This window comes from Echeneis naucrates, chromosome 22 (genome assembly GCF_900963305.1).
Source record: "Echeneis naucrates chromosome 22, fEcheNa1.1, whole genome shotgun sequence".
NCBI lineage: Eukaryota > Metazoa > Chordata > Actinopteri > Carangiformes > Echeneidae > Echeneis > Echeneis naucrates.
In genome coordinates this window covers 14,350,832-14,369,659 of record NC_042532.1, presented here as the reverse complement: position 1 = coordinate 14,369,659, position 18,828 = coordinate 14,350,832, and the positions used below count along the sequence as shown (strand labels likewise).

The following is an 18,828-nucleotide window of genomic DNA, read 5'->3' as shown; positions in this document are numbered from 1 at the left end:
ACAATTCAAGCAGGTCAGGTTATTACAGGTGCTTAAAAATGCTATGTTTTAATGGCTGTTTATACATTCAACAAATTGTCACTTCATGCTTCTAACCTCATAAACTGTTTTGAGAGTTGTTTTGTTTTTTTTTTTTATTTTATTTATTTAAATAAAGGGGAGTAGAAAATCATATACCTTCAAACATTCAAGATCTCTCTTCTCACCATTAAGAGTGGACAGTGTTCATATGGGGGGGGGCACCAGCAACAGTTTTCTGTAGGGTATAAATCCAACTCTGTCACAGCCCCATTCCCACTTGGTTAAGTTAAGAGCGTTTGAGCATCTCAGACAGGAAACTGCTTCGAAAAAAGTGAAAAGGATAAAAATCAAAGAACGACTCTCATGCCACAGAGAGGTAAACCATGTCAATTGCTTTTCATGGTCCGTAACAACCACCTAGTCCACAGGGTGCATATGCGCGCACATGCACCAACACAAATATAGCCATGCAGCGGCCTACAAGCACATACACCCACTCCAAAATGTAAGTGTTTTTCTGGTGAGGTCAAGTTCCAGGCTCTTGGCATCTTGGTTTGCCTGTCCTCTATCCCCCATCGCTCCAACAGACATCACGGACCCTCGCTCCCCCTCGTTTCTCCCTCCTTCCTCCCTTGAGAGAGACTAGAAGAAAATATAGCAGTGATGCTGGTTTAAGCCACTCTCCAGACTCCAGACAGTGTTTTTCTACAGCTAGTTATGACTTTAGCTGCGGGAGGTGATGGGGCCTGCCACAAATATTTCTTGTGGGGAATGGTTCACAAAACAAAACATAAAAGCCCTCTTAATTTTGGAGTAGATGAATGGGGGTGAGTTGAAAGACTGAGTACTATTCCTTGGCTGTCTGCTCTGAGACAGACAGTATCGGGTCTGACTGACTGTTGACACTGGTGAGTTTAAAAGCTTTTATTACACGTCCAACCTCCTCTTTCTCTTCTGTTTTTCTTACATGGCTGGCTCGTTGTTCATACATTTAAATGGCTGCAGAGTGAAAGTATGTGGAAAAAATACAAATGCATTTGAAAACAAGTGAAATAAATTCAAATTTTAAGATTAACTTGAAATAGGATTTTTACAAAAGAGGTTTTCAATGAGGGTGACAGTGAAGGTAATAATTTCTCTCTAATGGTCAGAAGTAATGACAAAAATGAGAAAAAAAACCCAATAGTAATCTCCCCTTTTTATTTTCAATTGTTAACATGATGAACCAAATAAAACAGGGACATTATAACAACACTTCCCACAGTGGCTGATTTACATCAGTGCATAGAACATATAACCTGAATGCTCAACTGAAAACAACCTCTCGACACATCCAGCATCAAAATATAATCGGCAAAAAACAGACCATAAACACATACATGTTCTTCAATGAAACAATGTTCAACCAAGCAGTAGCAGTGGCTTCATGCCCTTGGCAAGGCAAGATAAGGCTATCAGCTTCCATCATCGCTAAACAAGATTGAGCAAAGTACATTAAGCAGAAAAATACAAACAAATTACAAAGGCTTGAGGCTAGGCTCTTTATCTAATGTTTGTGGGGACTGTTAGAGTCAGTTGGAGGGAAATGGGCCTGCATGTAATAGATCCTGTCCCACCACTTCCACACGGCCAGCGAACAATACACAGCGCCATTATCTCAGCACTAATGCTATCCTTCCTCATGTGCAAAACAAGCCTGCAATCTCAACCCCACTGCCACTGTCAACTAACTTAAATACAAGCAGCCTTAGACCAAAGGAAAAGATAACAATGGCTATCACTTAGAGAGGCAACACACAGAGAGGGACAGCTGTTTGGGGAATCTATATTGAAATATGTACACCAGTAAATCACTCTGAACTACTGCTGAGATTGTAGTAAGACAAACTTTCTTCAAAGTGATTATCTACTGGTCTTATACTGCTTGTAAGCTACATCCAATAACACTATTTCGAGGTTTCAATGCACCACAAACCAGCTACAACATGCTTGCATTAGCTTTGTTATTGATTGGATCTCCTAAACCCTCACTGTGACCCCAGAGGTCATGATTTATGTATTAAGCAGCTTTTTAAAGAAATCCATTTTCCTGTTGAGCCCCCAACGTAAGCCTAATGCGGCACCATGCCGGTAATCAGAGACGGGCTGGGTGATTTTGAACCCCCACCCTTCTTTCATAGTTCACACCCCTCCTCAACAACGACTTGTCTCACAACACCTCAGCTCCCTAATCAATACCAAAGAGCTCCTGGTTCAACTGGAGATTCCTCTGCCTGCCTGCCAGCCAGCCAGCCAGGCAGTCTACCGTCCTCCTCTTCCTTTCTGCGCCTTTCTTTCCTCCTCTCCCTCAATCCTTCTCTCTCCTTTCCTCACAGCAGGATACACCTCCATCAGGGCACTCAGAAACAACCCAGCGTCAGGCTTTTTAAGGGTCTGGATGAAAGTGTTAGGACAAGACAATACAGACAAAGATGCCAGTTGAGGAAAGATAGAAGGAGTGAGAGAGTGGGAGAGGGCAGAATGAAAATGAATGTTTGGACTTGTGGACAAAATGTCTCTGCGATATTACACTCTTGTCTGCTGATGTCGATAATGCAGAGGCCATAGAGACTAAGGATGGGGGTGGAGGGTGTGATAAAGGTCAGGAAAATAGAGAATGGGGTGTGCGCATTTAAGAAGGATTATCTCACCAAAAAGAGGGCGTTTTAACACGCATCAACAGAAGGGAATGTTTCATCTACAAAGGCCAAAGATCTCATTGTGTTTTGTCAAGCCTTTTCACAAATACCTTGAAAAATATTGCTTACTTGATCAAATAAGAAAGAAATGGGGTATAAACTGAATCAAAATATCAGCTCTTAAAAAAAAAAAAAAAGAAAAACTTAAAAAAACAAACCAAAACTGTCGCTCAGACAAGTCGCATGCATTAAAAGACAGGAAATTAGATTTGAAAGTAACATTTCCATCATTCTCAAAGCTGGGTCTTAATATGACAGAGATGTCACGGTCTTTCTAATTAGGGTTAGCAGAAAAGAACGTGTGTGTAGATATCATCTATTGTTCCTCATCACTCTAATGAGTTTAAATGTCTTCGTCTTTATTCATCAGCTCAAAGGTTGCAGAGTTGCTGCTATAGAGTCACTATCTTTTTTATATAGTATCTCTTAGTACTCAAGTGATTGAAGCTCCCAAGGCATTTTTCTAAAATTCACTACCATTCATGCCATAAAGATTGTGCTGCCTGTGTGGTTTGTGCTGTAAAATGTTGCGTCTCCTGCAGTCGATCTTGAGAAGAGTAGTGTAAAGTGTGTTTGTCAAGCTGACAGTACATATGCATGAAAGCAGTGAGACGTTTTCCTTCCGTAGAGTGCTGAAAGACAGCAAACTTGGGCAAAAAGGAGAAGAAGAGGTGGGCACTGAGAACAGAGATAGACCTGTTACCAGGCCTCTGAAACAGAGGCCCAGTTTGACCTGACCTTGAACACACAAGCGTGCACGCACCCACCCACCGACACACACACAAGGAGGGTCACTGGGCATAAAGAGCCACTGTGTCAGGTCACAGAGCACAGAGAGAAGGATAAAGGACTTGAGGGATGTGATATGACTAATATGAGGAGTTTTGTGGGCCTTTGGGGGGACTGGCGTTACAGCCAGGGGTGACTGACACTGCTGATCTGTATCACACATCAGAGCAGATAACAGCAGAGGAGAGCAGACCAACCACACACATGAAGTGTGGACACAAAACATACATTATGTGCAGAACACGGGAAAATCTTTCTTGAAAGAGAGAATATTTATTAATCCTAAATTACATCATTCAAATTAAGCGTTTTCTAAAATACCCGTGTGGTCTAGCAGAAGACACAAGGCATGATCTATTGTATGAAAATATATCCTGAGAGCCATAGATGTCCAAAACTGAAAGATTCTCCCTGGCCACTGACAAAACTGTTATTTCTCCCCCTCAAAGAGCAGGTTCAAAGATCAGCACCTAGCCGGATGGGATGTTGTGGTTTGAATGTCGATCAAGTTACACACTTCAAAGAGACACTGCCATTCACAACCAGTGATGAGAGGAGAGGGGCCACGGATAAGGCCACATTGTCATTCTGCCATTATCATGACTACCAGGAGGATGAATGGCTCATTTTTTTCTATTAAAATAGTTTTTTTTTCCCCCTCTATCAACAATGGTTCTGAAGAATATGATCTCTCCCTTTGAATCTGTTGAATGGCTCCAAACATTCTCCAAGAAGCCAAAGAACAGACAGTGTCTTTGATTTTAAAAGCTTCTGGGAACGGGCTGTAGATGGCACTGTTGGCTCATGCTGTGCGTCTGCTGCCAACGTTGCAAAGGAGGAGGAGGAAGAGGAAGAAAGGATATCCACTTAAAACTCATCAGCTCCAGATCTGAGAAAAAAAATTCTTTCATCTATGCTCAAGTGTCATTTGCCAAATATAATCTTGTAACTTCTAATTAATTCAAACTACTAGAAGGAATCTTTCAAAATATCACACTTTCCAAACAGAACACATTTTTTCATGCTAAAACTATTCTTTTTCAGTATGAGTGACTTAACAGCTCATTATCAAAAGAAGCCCCCCCCCCATCATTTCCTTCTCTAATCAACAACACCACAAACTTTATGGTGGGAAAAATATTTCTTATAGATAAACTAAAATAAACTAAGCATATTCAATAAACATAATTGAAAGTGACCATGATCTGTGACATTTTAAGGAGAGATGTAACAGAACTGTGAATGTCTAAATACTTGGAATGTATTTATTAAGTTTAGTACCCTTCACAATGCAGAACAAATAGTACAAGTTAGTAAAGTTACACACGAGAGAGAAAAAATAAACTACAGAGAGCAGTAACTTGTAATGTGAGACAAGAAAGTTGTACTCTTAAGGTTTGGCATCACTCAGTGATCGAGAAAGGAAGCCTGTTGTTTATGGTGAAAGTTTGTTGATGACGGTGAGAGGGCTAAACGGAGAGACGACTGGAGGTCTGCTAGCCCACGAAGGCCTCATGGGAGTCCAACTACCATGATCTATGGCCTGTCTGACTGGCGAGGTCAAACCTGAGAAGCCCTGGAAATGGGAAATTAGCAGCCCTTTGCAATTAGAGCCCTGACCACAGGCAGAGATGGCATATTGCATGATGTACCGGAGACACATCTGCTTTTTGACTCTGCATAGTTATGAGAGCCTCGGATTGTGTGAATGCACATACTCCCGAGAAAACCCATGAGCAAGAGCTGTCTCATGTAGCTGCATGTGTAAAGCTGGCGATTTATAAAGAAAACAACAAAGAAAGTCAGGCAGCAGGCACATTATGCCCTGAGGCAGGCTGACTGACCCTTGCCACTGAAGCAGTGTGTGGACATGCAGGGACCCTGGATCAACCCCCTGCTCCAAATGAACATGTCTTCATACAGACCTACAGGAAGAACCACAAATCCCCAACTTCTCTCATTTATACCACATCAAGTCAACTCCCATCTCAACAACAAACTCCTATTCACCACCCCCATATGAAGCTCTTAAATTTTGTTGCTGCAAGCAAAAAATGGGAGATTGTAAGGGGGCGTGGGGGGGGTTGTAAAGGTGAAAAAGTCTTGCACAGGATCAATCCCCTTAGCGTTTTTGCACTGACAGCAGGGAGAGCTGTTGCTGCAGTTGAGGTGTGCAGCCAGGTAGCTTCTTCATGGCTGCAGGCGGTCAGGTAGGCAGGCAGTGCCAGTGATGTGGTAAACATGCACGCAGTTGGTCTCAAACCTGTCAGTCAGCCGCCCTGCATCACATCGGACCACCAAAGTCTCATACATAAATTGGCATCAAATGAATCTATGCTCGGTGTGCTAGCAAAAGTGGTATTTGATTAAATATTTATTCAGTGATTAATTTTTGCATCAAGCGAAATAGAGAAAGAGGAAAAGAATTTTTCCTGTGAAGCCCCTTGTTGGAGGACACCTCTTTTAAACTTCGCACATGAAACTTGATAAATTGATAGACAGTACGGCAACATAATAGTTAGCACTGTTGCCTCACAACAAGAAGGTCATGGGTTCGATTCCCAGACCTGGGGCCTTTCAGTGTGGAGTTTACATGTGCCAAATATGAGCTGGGATTGGCTCCAGCAACCCCCAGGAACGGATAAGCAGAGTGAATGAATGAATGAAATAGTTTTATATATGGTATATAGATTTATTTATTTATTTATTTACTATTTTTAAGAAGTAAGATAAAAAAAAAAAAAACACTTACTCTCTTTGAAAAAGAAATCAAGACATACTAAATAAGACAGACTAAAAGCACAAACATGTCTTTTTAATCTCACAAGCGACTTGCTTGTACTTCAAAATAGAAGCTAAGGGCCGTTAGTGTACAGCTGGCCAGATGAAACCCGACAAGGAGAGCTTCTTTGATACAGTGCTGATGGGCTACTAAGTGGCTCTGAATCCACAGAGAATGACTTGTAAAACATCTCAGCAGTGTGACATATGTCATGAACCTTAGCCGAGATGAGAAGTTTAGCAGTGCTCTGAGAGCTTGTTCACCAAAAAGCAGTCAAGCATGTGTCATTGGTGGTCAGTCAAAATGATGACTATATTTGTATATACGCTCAGTGAAGCATTAAAATGGAAAGAAACTAAATTATGGTGTATTACCTGACTATACTATTATACATTACACAGAAAAGTAAAAATATGATGTTTCAAAATTTTGGATTTATGCTCATGTTTTTCTAACTGATATAATTTGTTCATTTTCAGGGTTTTTCTGAGAGCTCTGGTATAATCTCTCTTGCTTTTGGAAACTCCTATAACTTTTATAACTGTGTGTATGTGTATTTGTGTGGGCTTTCATATATGTGATTGAATATCTGTTTGCACATATATATGTATGTTTGAAATTTCTCTGTGCACACAGAAAATATGCATACAAATAGAAAATACAATAACATAAAATGGCATAAAATGCAAATAGGGGTTGAGAGGTTAAGATGTTCTCACAAAATATCCAAATGGCAATTTAACAAGTGTGTTACTTTTTTTTATTAATGTTTTTCTTGTTTTGATAGATAATTTAGAGATGCATTATTCATATTCAGCCTGACTGTACTGTACTAAGATGAAAATGATGAGAACACTTCAACACAGTCATTGATTAATCTTAAGTCATTAATCTTAAGAGATCAATTTTGATAGGTCTGTTGTTTTTTTGTTTTTACACAGCCCGATATTTCTCCAAAGAGCCATTAAAACTACAGCACAGTTAGATATTGGGCTTCAGTTTACCAAGTGAGGAATGGGAATAGCAGTGATATGCCCGTGCTGCTACTCTTCCGTTACAAAGATAATGTTCGTGAAATGCAGAAAAACTGAACTACGTTTTTCTGTCAGACATACTCCTATGATGGTACCACCCTTTACAGTGACTCCTGCTAATGGTGGAGGCAGAGAGGCCTACCTTGACAAGGTGCAGCAGCTCATACAGGTCCTCCACCTCATCCCCCTCTGTCTGACTGTAGTTTCTGCTGGTGTCCAGGCTGGAGCCCTGGATGGTCCGTCTGTATAAAGGCAGATCCATGGCTTCACTGTACAGCTCTATTGCCTGATGGCCCACTGTCTGGTACATGTAGCTGTCCAACTCATCTGCCATTGAAGAAAATATATTGGGTGACTAACAATTTTTCATGTGTATGGAAAAAAAAGATAAGTTTACTGAAATCCAAACATTTTATGTTGCAATTCTTTGTTTGGTTTTGGTTTAAAAAAAAAAAAAAAAAACACCAACTGCAGTCAGAGTTCTTCCAGAACAATTTGTCTTAAAGAATTTTGCTAATTAATTATTAGTTAATTATCAAAATAGTTCAAGTCAATCAGCCAATCAATTAAACTCTATTTTAGTATTTTAAAATGTTATGATATTGAATAGACTAGTGCCGTTAATGAACCAGAGGAGCACCCAGGATATAGTTGTTGGACAGGGTGATTCTCTCTGCTAAATTATCAGATTAAACGTGGATAGGTGAGGTGAAAGGAAGGTGTTTGCCTGTTTTTCATTACCACCACTGTGACGCCCTTGAGTGAGACCCCTAAACCCCTAAATGCTTCAGTGGAGCTGCTCACTGTCAATAGATGGCATTGGGTCTGTAAAGGGCGGCTTCGGGGCATGAATGTGAACAGTCTGCAGTGTTTCTCAGTATGCATATAGAGGCTTATAATATCTAGTAAAACAGATGAAGCCTCTTGGCATACCTGCATATTTAGCATTGCTACGTTTAATAGGCTGCATCCATTTTTGCAGTGCTTTGGATTACGCCGGTGCCTTGGAGTGTAAAAGTGCAGCTGGCCGGCCCACATAGGCCATCCTGCCCCTGTGGATCACAGCTAAACCCCTGCAGAGCATCATCCTCACCTGTGTGGGCAGGACGCAGATTGGCCAGGGCGACGATCCTGTGGCCGGCAGCAGCGCACTGCATCATGTTATAGCAGCTGTCTTTGCCCCCACTGGAACAGAGGTAAAGCTGTGTTTTCAATCAATAAGAAGCATACTTCTTCGTTTTTGCTGCTGCACCGCATTCCCAGTTGTGGTGTAGCAGCAATAATATTCAAGGATGAAGGTCAAGTATGTAGCTCTGCAAGTGGCTAAACAGGTTCTATACCAACAGGTTATTTAGCGTTTGCTCACAGAAAAAACACAGAGCCAGTTGCTGCTAAGCTAACAAAAACACAGGTGATGCATCTATAAGGCAGTTAGAGCAAAAAAAGCACGACTACCTTATCAAAGCGACCACTCTCATCTTGTTATTTTTGGCTCAAGAGTGTAATGTCAGATGTACAGATGTAAAATGGCACACAATGTGGTGACTGCTTAGCAGCCGGTGCATGTACACAACTACATGTGAGAGCTGCGTTTCCTGGTTTCTGAAGGACCCTTTCTCTCCAACAGGATGCCCGGCGAAATGCCTGACAGAAAATCAACACTCGAGTCTTTCTTTCAATCAAATTGGAGTTTAATTTCACATGAGAAGTACAGCACAGGAAAAAAACGTTTTATATATATTAAAAACGTATTTATAATTCAAAATATGTTTTTAGAAATTGATACATGGTGCTCTCATTGACAATAATTTGTCCACATCATTTTGTTATATGCTGTGAGAGTGTTATTGTAAATTATTGATACATACATACATCGAAATAACGATAAGAATAAAAAAGTAAGAAATGTTTTGTTTATTTTTATTTATATTAAAGCATTTTAATGAGTCACATGAAACAGATTTCACGTATTTATAATTAAAGGGGGCGTTTTATCGTGTCAGCATTTGGTTTTAAAAACATCACATGTTACATATTCAATTTCATAATTCGAATCGCATGAAATACATTCCACATGTGAGACATGCTAGGGGGAAGCGGTTTTCGGACTTTCCCTATGTGAAAGGTCTTAAACAGGAATACAAATTTATTTCTGTCTGTTGTCATAAACTCATAAACCACGTTTGCTGGAAATTTGGAAAAAATCTGCGTAAAGGTCTGCCAGTATATTATACTGTAATGTAATCAAAGAAGCACCGCACAGTAACTCTAATACTGACAATGACACACATCCTTTGCCTCTTGTGTCTCAAGAGAAAACCAAAAGTCCATACACTGGTATTCACACACAGGCTGCGCTTTTCCTCTGAGGGAGCCCTATTTTGCTCAGAGGAAAGCCTTTGATGCTCTTTTTGCTCTCTGTTGTTGTGCCAGAGCAGAATAATTGCACTACTTTTGTGTGCTTCCCTCACCTTCTAGCCCTAAGCAGGCCAAAGGCAACCGATTTTGTTTGAGTGTACAAAATTGAGAGAGACGTCTCTTCATCCCATCGCTTTTAACTAGGTTCCTATTTTTGTTTGTGTTTTGTTTATGCTCTATTCTTCCTGAATGTGTAACAAAATATACACCCGACAGATGAGCATTATTTGTGTTGTGGTACAGGCAGCACAGACTGTGAGCATAGATAACTTCTCTATGCTGTTGATTTAATGCAGATTAGTGGTTCTATAGGATCGACTTTTTTATCAATCACTTTTTTAGTGATTGAAGTGATCATAAATACAATCTAGTTTATTGTCTTTCTTTCTGTGTTCCTTTTATTTATTTATTTTTTTCCCTACTCTAATCATTTGCTCTTAAATATAAATTTGCATGAAGGCTAATGTTTTTCATGAAGATATAACTAGATATAAAAGATATAATAAGGTAATATTCATTCTCAGTCCATGGGCAGTTGAACCAAAAGTACAAAACAAATTCCATGACAAAAAACATTACAAATAAATTTGTAAAATGAATATTTCATCAGAAATTTCATTTGACAGGATGAGTGATATAGATTTCAAAGTGTTTCTTTGACACACTGGAGTGAAAAATGGCCTTGTCTTGGGGAGAGCAGGACACATCCCCTTGGGTCTGGTTGTCCTTCAGTTTTGTAAACTCATTAATATATCACCTATGTTTTTCATGTTTGTAGGTAACACTTTATAAAACAGCTTCACTGCCTCTGGTCATTACAGCCCAACCCATAGGAGGTGACTAATGCAAATTTTTGTCACTTATCAGTTTTAATTTATGTAGTTTATTACCCCGACAAATAAAGAGGTGTGTTGTTCCCTTTTTATTTGTGGCAGCATTTTGCTGACGTAAAAGAGCATTTTATGTCCGTATTGTTGGTGCGATGGGGATAAAAAGTGTTGATGGATAGCCCAACTGAGACACAGCCAATGGACGTGAATATGAGACGCATAAATATGAACGCAAGGCAGCAAGAATCAAATGACACCCTTGGCCTTTTCTTAAAGGAGCATGTGCATATGACAGGTGATTTACACAGACACACAAACTAATTTTTGTCGCACAAGGACACAAAAACTTTGGTTGTAATGAGAAACTAGGCCTCAAATCACAAGACGATAAATTGAGTGTCAGAACAGGCAAGCCAAGGTTGCACGCTGAGTGGCCAGAATACAAACACACATATACACTTCTGGCCCCTTCACAAACATGACAAAGCAGGTACACATGAGGCACTGAAATACAGTGCCTCATCTGTACCTCCTTGGGAATAGACGGTTGTGTGTTTTGCTAAATGTTCACTGGTAATATGCCCAAAAAAGATAAAAAAAAAAATAGTTTAATAATAATAAAAACTTGACTTTTATGTATTGATTGGAAATGTAGTCATAAGCAGGCACAATTGAATAGTTTGTTGTTTTTAAGTGTTCTAATGTTTTATAGTATAATGACTGTGACACAGATTGTATAGTTAATAACCTCCAAACCGTCACCGTATTAAGGTGACGGTTTGAAGTTCTGGGTATAATAAATGGATGTTTTAATACGTTATTAGTCATCAAAACCACAAATTATTCTGTTGTATTATGCTGAAGTTAGCTTGAACCTAAAACTTTTTGCAACAATCAACAATGAATTGCCAGGTAGTTTAACATTATTCTGCAGCAGTATATACAATTTTTTATAATCAAGGTGAAGTTTCACAGCCCTGCACCTGGTTTAAAGTTATCCAAAACCTTATAATCATAACTGCTCCGATTCAGTTTAAATATACTCGGGATTGATTTTCCATTAAAGAGATGGTGAATATTATTCATTTAGGCACACATGTGCTGAGCTTTAAAAAAAAAATCAATATTATAAGATTTAATTCTATAAAAGACTTTTAACGAGAATGTGAGCAGCAAACCTTGTCACACAATAACCCCAATTTCCTCCCATTTAATTAAACATTAGTAGCTGCTGTCAAAAGAAAATTTCTGCTCCAACCCAAGGCAATATACAGGTCTTATTGTGACTTAACACAGGGCACAAACTGATTTGAATCTTACTGTACATTGGATTTAAGTTTCAATAAAGCCACAAACATAAAGCAGAGGACACGGAGGATAGGATGGCAAGTGCCTAGTCTCCTATAGTTCAGTTTCCAAAATTTCTTTTTTCCCTTCAAATCTTACATCCTGAGTAAATCAATGTCTGAGGTTTCGGTAAAAAAAAAAAAAAAAAACCTTCCCTCACTATAGGGCAGTGAGCAAAACTGAAAATGCTAATTATAGATGAAGTTTAATGAGGACCGATGACAACCAAATGTTATCTTAAGGTAGTGATAAATTTGCACTCAAGTGAGCAGCAGTTTAAAGTAGTCTTGTGTATTCTTAAATCTACTCCACTCTGGTGCTGTCTCCATCAGGGGCTCATTTTCCAAAGAACTATCAACATAATGATACCTCTTTAGGGCCTAACCACATCCAAATCAGTTAGTAAACAACCCAAACGGGGATCTGTACACATTTTTACAGACAATTAACTGTTATCACGAGGGGCCCAAATGGATTAGTAGGCTCATTAATGTCTGAGGCTAATCGGTCCTTGATTGGAAATGTGAGAGAATGTGAAATAAAGTCGTGGTTTGATCCAAATTGTGTTTGATCATGGCACCATCCTTAACAACAGTCCCAGTCTGCAAACAGTAATTGAGTTCTTTTCCTCTAAATCCCCCAATGAAATCTGGCTTTTACCCTGTTTCCATTTGGCTTGTAAACTACATAAACCATTAAAAAGGATGAAAAATGTTTTGCCTCATAAGCTGCTGCACTTCTGTGAAAGCCCCAACATCATTTTGTTGATAGCTATTATTTGGCCTTCAAAATATTAAATATCTCAACTCAGAAAACTGCTTTTCAGATATATATCAGTATTTACATTTCATATTTTCATCCAACCTTCCTAAATTGATTTGGCATCATATTAATGAAGCTTCATAGTATTTTACAACTTTAATATATGATGAATGAATAAAAATAATATGTAATAAAGAAATTAGCATATTATCAGCATAATAAAATAACATAAAAAATAAAAAAATAAAAAATATTGGATTTTGGGGCCAACTGGTGCAATCAAGATCAGTCATTTTGGTCCATTTGACTTAAGACCAAAAGCTGTCAAAACATTTTACTAAAAGCTAAAAATTGTAGTGGATCTCTAGGAAAAGTCAAGAGCCTGTGTGAGTATGCTCAGCTTAGTCATCTAATCAATGTTAATTTCCCTTGGAGGATGAATCAGGATTTCAGAATGAATCAAAGAAAATCAATCTATGGCATTTCAAGCACTACCGGTAAAAAAGCAGAGAAAAAAAAAATTCTGTCGTACAAACCAGCAAACCTTCCCTAAGTAAAAATGCAATTTCCTGAATATTTCTCCTTGATTTCAAATTGTCTTGCCCTCCCTCTAGTATCCTCGAATCAAATTATGGCTTCGGTGGTTGAGCCCTGTGAAGCACCGGCCAAAAGGATGTGGTCCATTACAGTACGCCACCATTCCACTAATTATGCAGGAGCCAAAGCAAACTGCACGCACTGCTATCACCTGAACCATCTGCCAAACGTTGCTTTATATACAAGATCTTTAGCTTAATGGTTTACAGAAACACTTTACTCTTAGTGATCCAAACCACCAGACATTTAGCTCTGTTGCTACGCAACCGGCATCCAATATTAAATACCAAACACTTCAAAGAAAATCACCCATATACCAATTGTTATTGCCAAATGCCCGTCATAAATGTTTCGAAAGGAAACGCATACAATGCAAGGCAAGGTAAGTTTATTTATCTAGCGCATTTTATACACAAAGGCAATTCAATGTGCTTTACATGCATAACAGCGACGTGCATAAAATCAATACAATAAAATTCTTAGACCAATATGTGAACTATACATTATAACTGTATTATTTTTTTCTCCTCATTCTGATATAGCAACGTAACAAGAATACATTCTGGCCTCACTCTAAGTTATTGTTAAATAAATGTTGCAACCGAGCTGACAAAGTATTACAATGGCCAGTATCTGTAATCTGTAAATTGTCTGACGGGATGTTGTAATTAGCTCATCTGCTCTCTGATATACAATCCTCAGACAGTTTCCCTCTCAGCCGACAAACACAATCCTAATCCAGGAAATAGCCTGCAATCAGAATATTGGAGTTGACATCAGAGGTAGCCACAGAGGCGATTCCCACACACCCCTCCCATAGCTTCAAAGGTCTTCCTGGGCCTGTTATGGGTTTCCCTCATGATGAAGTGTGACACTCCACAAACACAAAAGCCCCAGCCCTCTCGTGGGTCTGCTTTGCTTTTCTTGGATCACTCCAGTCCGACCAATGCCAAGTCAACTTGGCGGTTGTCAAAATGGGCCCCATATCTCTGAAGAGAGAGAGAGCGAGTGTGTGTGGTGCGGTGTGCTGTCTGCGAGTGTGCGTGCGGTTATGTGTTGAGTGTGTGTGGATGGCTTGTCACAGTCACAGGGCCATATCTACGTGTGAGTGCTGTCTGTGTGTGGGTATATGTGTTTGTTTCCACCTTGAAATGATGTAACATGCACCCATAATCAAAGCCACCACCTGGTTGTCTGTGGGAGTTGCTGATTTTCCAAAATCCTCCATGTATAGTCTCTGGAGACAAATCATTTATTTTTTCCCTTCTATTTGAAGATCATATTTAATCATTACACAATTATTTGAGCCACAGACAAATTACCAACCCCTGTACATTCAACTTTTTCATTATTATATGATAATGTCGTTTGAAAACAATTATTGTGCTGGTTTTGACTTTTTCCCTTCTTTTTTCTTCCCATTTTCAACATAAATCAAATCACATCTTTAATTCTTCCCTTCCATTTTCTATCCATCTCTTTTTTTCCTCTGCCCCCACATTTTCTTTCATCTGTCCACCTACCCTCCTTAGCGGTCAGTTTTGTTTTTTTTTTTTTTCTTGCAGTAAGACGTCACCTGGGCTGAATAGCTGGCCACAGCTAAGCCAGACTTGCAAACTCACTGCCAGAACACAGCGAGCTCGGGTCTGCCATTTGTCTTGTGGTTTTGAGTCAGGGATATTTGTCTAACATGCTGTCCAATGTCAACACTGGCTCTAAATACCCTCGCTGCTGCATGAAGTGGGTTTCCTTTGGGAGGATAAGGATTAATGCTAGGTTGGAGATGAAATACAGGGAGAGGAGGAGGAGAAGAAGGAGGACAGTGGAGGGATGAGCCTTGAGAAAAAAGGGCTTGATCAAAGCAGATATTGTATAGTGTGTAGGTGACAAGCAGAGAAGGAGCAGAACGAACCAGAATTCAAGGCTGGATCAATTCAAATGTTAAGAAATGTTTCTTGTTAAGTTTCTGAAAAGAAAAGATTTTCCCTTCCATGACACGAGCTTGTATTATCTCTGCTTCCCAGCCCCAGTACGTACACAGAGGGTTAACAGTTTTAAAGTGCTGACAAGCCCCGTGTGAAAGATGGTCTCCGATCATTCCAAACCATTTCTAAACCGGTGACTAACCATAAATAACAAACAACACCCAAGGCCTCCCACCAGCTTTAACACTGGCTTCACCAGATGAGAAACTGTCGGCTAGGAAGGAGATGACCTCAAGTTTACAGCCTAAAACCTGTTGTTCCTGAGCGATTGATCGTCACCCGTAAGAAAGAGCCCCTGCCTCCATCAATTCCTCACCAGCGGCTCAGCAAGACGGAGATGAATTCTAGCAGCGATTCTGCCATGAGAAGCACATCAGTGGCCTCTTCCTTTTCTTTTATGAGGAGAATGCCATACACTAGGCCCAATATTCCTGGTTACTGGAGTCTGGTGATTAAAGTGTATAAAAAAGGGGGCAGAACCACTAAAAGCCAGTGATTTAGTGAGCTGTCACCCCAGTTCAGGCGGGGCGACAAGTTCAAGTCCCTGCAGGAGAGCTGTAATGAAAATGAAACAAGGACTGGGAACGATGTTAGGCAGGAGAGGTTGGAGGGGCTGGAGGGTCGAAGGGTTGTGACGGGGTAGAAGGTGTCAGTGGGACAGGGTCACCTGGAGGGTGATGATGATGATGATGAGGATGATGATGCATGATTCACACTTCCAGCTGTACAGGATGCGAGCTTGTGGTCATAGGTTACCTCTATCAAGATGTTTATTTTTGAATCAACTTTTTGAGATGGTTTGTTCAATGACAACTTTCTTTTTTGAAACTTGTTTTTTGCCTTATTTCACACAAATGTTCATCTTGCATCTTATGTTGCGCAAAAAAAAAAAAGAAGAAGTGCTTCTAGATGCAGTTGAGGAAGTTTGCACAGAGCCAGGTTAGCAGTCAGATTTTGTAATGCAAATGTGGCTTTATCTTTACCACACAGATCAGCAAAAATATAAGTAATATTCACAATACAATATTCTCATGTATCATCGAGGCCTTGAGTCACGTTACAAACATCCAGTGCTGTAGACAGAAAAGAAAGGAGGGATTACCATGTCCCCAACCTTCCACTAACCTCAACCTGACCTTGTAAAAACCCTGACCCAATCGTTTCCAGCCTTACAGGATTCATCTGCTAGCCTGCCTCTCATCTGTGGGAGTGGGGTTTGATGCCTTCAAGTACCAGCCAGCTATAAAAGACACATCCTGATGGGCCTTCCTCTGTTGTGTTTAATAGCTGTCTCTGCTGCCCCCCCCCTCCTCGTCCTGACCTCCACCACCACACCCACCCTCAGCCTCAGTGCTGGCCCTTGGCTAACCCCTCATATTCAGGGTTCAGGGTCAGGGCAGCAGACTCCCAGCCAATTGGGCGGTTGCCCAGAGGAGCTGATGCAGCTGTGAGCAGCGGGAGAGACGTAAGAGACGCAGGGACCCAAAAGAGGAGAGACTCTGTGGTGTGTTTACAACATCTTAAATTCAGGGAGAGTAGGAGTGCCGCACAGACTTACACAGAGCATGACGAAAGAGAGGAATAGTGTATAAATAAGCGTCACATGAAAAGAAGTATGCAATTCTTTCATTGAAGTCAAACAGCTGAATGAAGACAGATAGAAATGCACATTAATTCTTTCTTTGATGTTGTTCAGAGGCTCAAACCCCACATTCAAATAAATAAATAAATAAATAAAAAGCAAAGGTCTTTTCAGATGCTAACTTGCATTGCAGTATCATAGGATCTTTCTTTATATCTAAACAGCTGGAGATGAATACTCATAATAAAAGACAGAGACAGTGAGATGCTGTTTTGCAGAAAACATTTAATTTGTACATCTCTGTCTATGAATACACACTACCAGTCAGAAGTTTGGACATACTTTCTCATTCAAATGAATAGGAAAGTGTGTCCAAACGTTTGACTAGTAGTATATGTGTGAAAATATTTCCATTAAATACTATGAATATGCACTTAGCAGAAAAAAGAAATTGATTTCCACACATATGTTGAACATCCACATACTAACACAAGCAAGCACGCACACACACACACACACACAAGAACACACTTGTCACATTGCGTGTGAATCTTTGACATTATCAACTTATGTCTGTAGTTCTTTTGTTTCCTGGGGATGTGGAATACGATGCAGCTGTTGTTTCGACTTCTCGCCCACTTATGTACCACACAATAGATGCAAATCTGTTTAGGAATAGATTTCACAGTAAAGACAATGACAGTACAAACAACAGCATCCACACATTCCTGAAATGAATTCTTTGGAATAACAAATGTTGGCTGCTTATGGCTCTCTGATGGCTTCATTTTTCACTCGGTATAACTTGCTAATTTTTACAGCTCAATGTCCTCCACTCAGCCTGTATCACTAAGTTATAAGCATGCTGTTCCTGGCTGATATATGAGTCTGCAAGATGATGTCAGCGAAAAACACTTTCAATAATTGCTATGATTAATATTCTCAACCTTCCAGCACCTTCCCTTCTCCATCCAGCCACATATCTCCAGTAAGGTTCATCCATCAGTCTGCTCTCAAACTGTTTTAAGTCCTCTGAGTGATGCATGGCACACTGCCAGCCCTGTGTTCTAATGCATTTTTTTATTATTATTATTATTATTTTTTTACATTCATTCAAAGTATGAGTCAATGAGTCTCCATAGCATAAAATTACAGGCAGTCAAATCAACAGAAACAGAGAGAAGATCAAAGTATTCACTAATTCATTATTTTAACTTGATGTTCAAAAGAGCAGTTTTCGCTCTTCATTTTCTTGGTGAGTAGGTAGAAAAGTATTTACCCTGTGCATGTCTGTGTCCATAACGGTGGACACGCTGGCTGGAATGTGAAGCTCTCACAGGACGGGTTTCCTCTTTGCTTGCACACTAATTGTTTAGGAGGAAAAAGGTGAAACAGATATGTATAAACAGCGGAGATCCTCCAGAGCACCAGGAGAGGCTTAGAGGGCCTGGGACAGTAGCTGACCTGTCATATTCACCATTCACACTGAAGAGTCAGGTCTGCTATATTCTGTCGAGTGGCGTCAGAAAAACTAAACTCTCACTTCCTTAACGTTGATGGACAAATTTCAGCTCCGGTGGGAAACACTTCTCATACACACTTGCTTTGAGCACGTCCGCCTGTCCACAGAACAGTAACAGAACAGATACTATAGCAGAGTTGCAGTCAATTGATACAGTAAATAAAACCTTTCAGCCCTATTTATACATACATGAACTAAACAAACTAAAAGCTTCTAACTACACAATGTTTGTACATTATATAAAAATGTTTTTGTATTTGTATGTTCCTTTCTTTATGGATGCACGTTTTGTACAACATCTCAATACTGCATGTGTTGTTTTTTTATGCCCATGGTAAACTATCATTGACAGAATATACAGCATAATGAATGGGAGTGGTACAAAAAAAATGAAATAAAATAAAACAAGGAATACGCTATC

At 39.8% G+C, this 18,828-nt stretch overlaps 1 protein-coding gene across 1 annotated transcript in view; it reads right to left on the bottom strand.

Moving 5' to 3' along the window:
- The window catches only part of dph6 (diphthamine biosynthesis 6), a 54,015-nt gene extending 45,054 nt beyond the window's left edge, over positions 1-8,961 (bottom strand). Inside the window, exons 1-3 of the mRNA XM_029494007.1 lie at positions 8,820-8,961; positions 8,458-8,549; positions 7,507-7,691 (exon numbers count right to left, since the gene is read on the bottom strand). Coding sequence (XP_029349867.1) covers positions 7,507-7,691; positions 8,458-8,549; positions 8,820-8,842 — 300 coding nt within the window. The 5' untranslated portion in view covers positions 8,843-8,961. The remainder of the gene's footprint in view (positions 1-7,506; positions 7,692-8,457; positions 8,550-8,819) is intronic.
- Between the last annotated feature and the right edge of the window lie 9,867 nt (positions 8,962-18,828).